General features: G+C 40.5%; 1 protein-coding gene across 1 annotated transcript; it reads right to left on the bottom strand.

Moving 5' to 3' along the window:
* Positions 1-215: 215 nt before the first annotated feature.
* Positions 216-905, bottom strand: LOC107472233 (uncharacterized). Its single transcript, XM_016091773.1, has one exon. The coding sequence runs from the start codon at positions 903-905 to the stop codon at positions 216-218; it is 690 nt and encodes a 229-aa protein (XP_015947259.1).
* Positions 906-1364: the final 459 nt, after the last annotated feature.

Genomic DNA, 1364 nt, shown 5'->3' on the forward strand with positions numbered 1-1364 from the left:
ACATGCTTCTTCTTGAGATCTCTTTTCTTAATTGCCAACACTCCAATGTTTTCTTGAACTTCTTCATTATTTTGTATAGTCTCTTCCTCTTTTTGATCTGCTGTATCATCTACCTCTTGCTCGGGAATGCAGTTGTTGTTTGTCTTGCTAGTTCCCTTTATCCATTGCAGATTTTCTCTGCCAGTTTTCGTATCCTCCTTCTTTTCATTATTGAATTATGTTTCTGGCAGTACACTCAGGGTTACACTTTCATCATGCATTCTGAGGGTTACTTCTCCTTGCTCTACGTCTATAATGGCCCTAGCAGTGGCCAAAAATGGTCTTCCCAGTATAATGGAGTCACCCTCATCTTGATCTGATTCTAAGATTACAAAATCTGCAGGGAAGATGAATTTGTCTACCTTGACTAGAAGATTCTCAATTACACCCCTGGTATATATCATTGACTTGTCCACCAATTCTAGAGACATTTGTACTGGTTTCACCTCTTTTATGCACAGCTTTTTCACTAGAGAGATAGGCATTAAGTTGATGCTAGCTCCTAAGTCACACATCGCCTTCTTGATAGTCATACTTCCAATGGTGCAAGGTTGAAGGTAACTTCCGGGATCTCCAAGTTTAGGGGGAAGTCCTTTCTGAATTAGTGCTCTGCATTCTTCAGTAAGCAGTATGGTTTCATTAACTTGCCAACTCCTCTTTTTGTTGATGAGTTCTTTCAAGAACTTAGCATACAAGGGCATCTGCTCAAGTGCTTCGGCTAAGGGGATATTGATCTCCAACTTCTTGAAGACTTCAAGAAATTTTGGGAAGTGTTGGTCCTTAGTCTCTTTGCTGTACCTTTGAGGATATGGCAATGGAGGTGTGAAGTTCACTTCCTGCTTTTGTTCCTTTGTTGACTTTCCCATTTCTTCCTTCTCTTTTCTAAATTTTGGTGCCTGGTCTTCTTTTTCTTGAGGTTGATTGCTTGCTGTTGCATCTTCATCATTGGCTGCCTCTTTTTCAACTTGTTTCTCATCACTTTCCTTTGGCTTCTTGGTAGCTTCTTCATTTTTCACCAGGATTTTTCCACTCCTTAGCTGTATTGCCTTGCACTCCTCTTTTGGATTAGGAATGGTGTCACTTGGTAGTGAGCTTGATGGTTTCTCAACAGAAATCTGCTTGGAGATTTGCCCAATCTGCCTCTCTAGGTTCTTCATGGAGGATTCCTGGTTCTTTGTGGTCAGTTCTTGGTTCTTCATCATCTTCTCCATGAGCATTTCTAGATTAGTGATTCTCTGAGAGTCTTGTGAGATTGGTTGGTTGTGGGGTGTTGATGATTGATGATAAGTATTTTGGTTAGTGAGTTGGTTATTGGATGGATGATG

This window comes from Arachis duranensis, unplaced genomic scaffold (assembly GCF_000817695.3).
Source record: "Arachis duranensis cultivar V14167 unplaced genomic scaffold, aradu.V14167.gnm2.J7QH unplaced_Scaffold_21793, whole genome shotgun sequence".
NCBI lineage: Eukaryota > Viridiplantae > Streptophyta > Magnoliopsida > Fabales > Fabaceae > Arachis > Arachis duranensis.

Coding starts and splice junctions, on each gene's coding strand:
- LOC107472233 (XM_016091773.1), bottom strand. CDS start 905: ATGGGAAAGTCAACAAAGGAACAAAAGCAGGAAGTGAACTTCACACCT.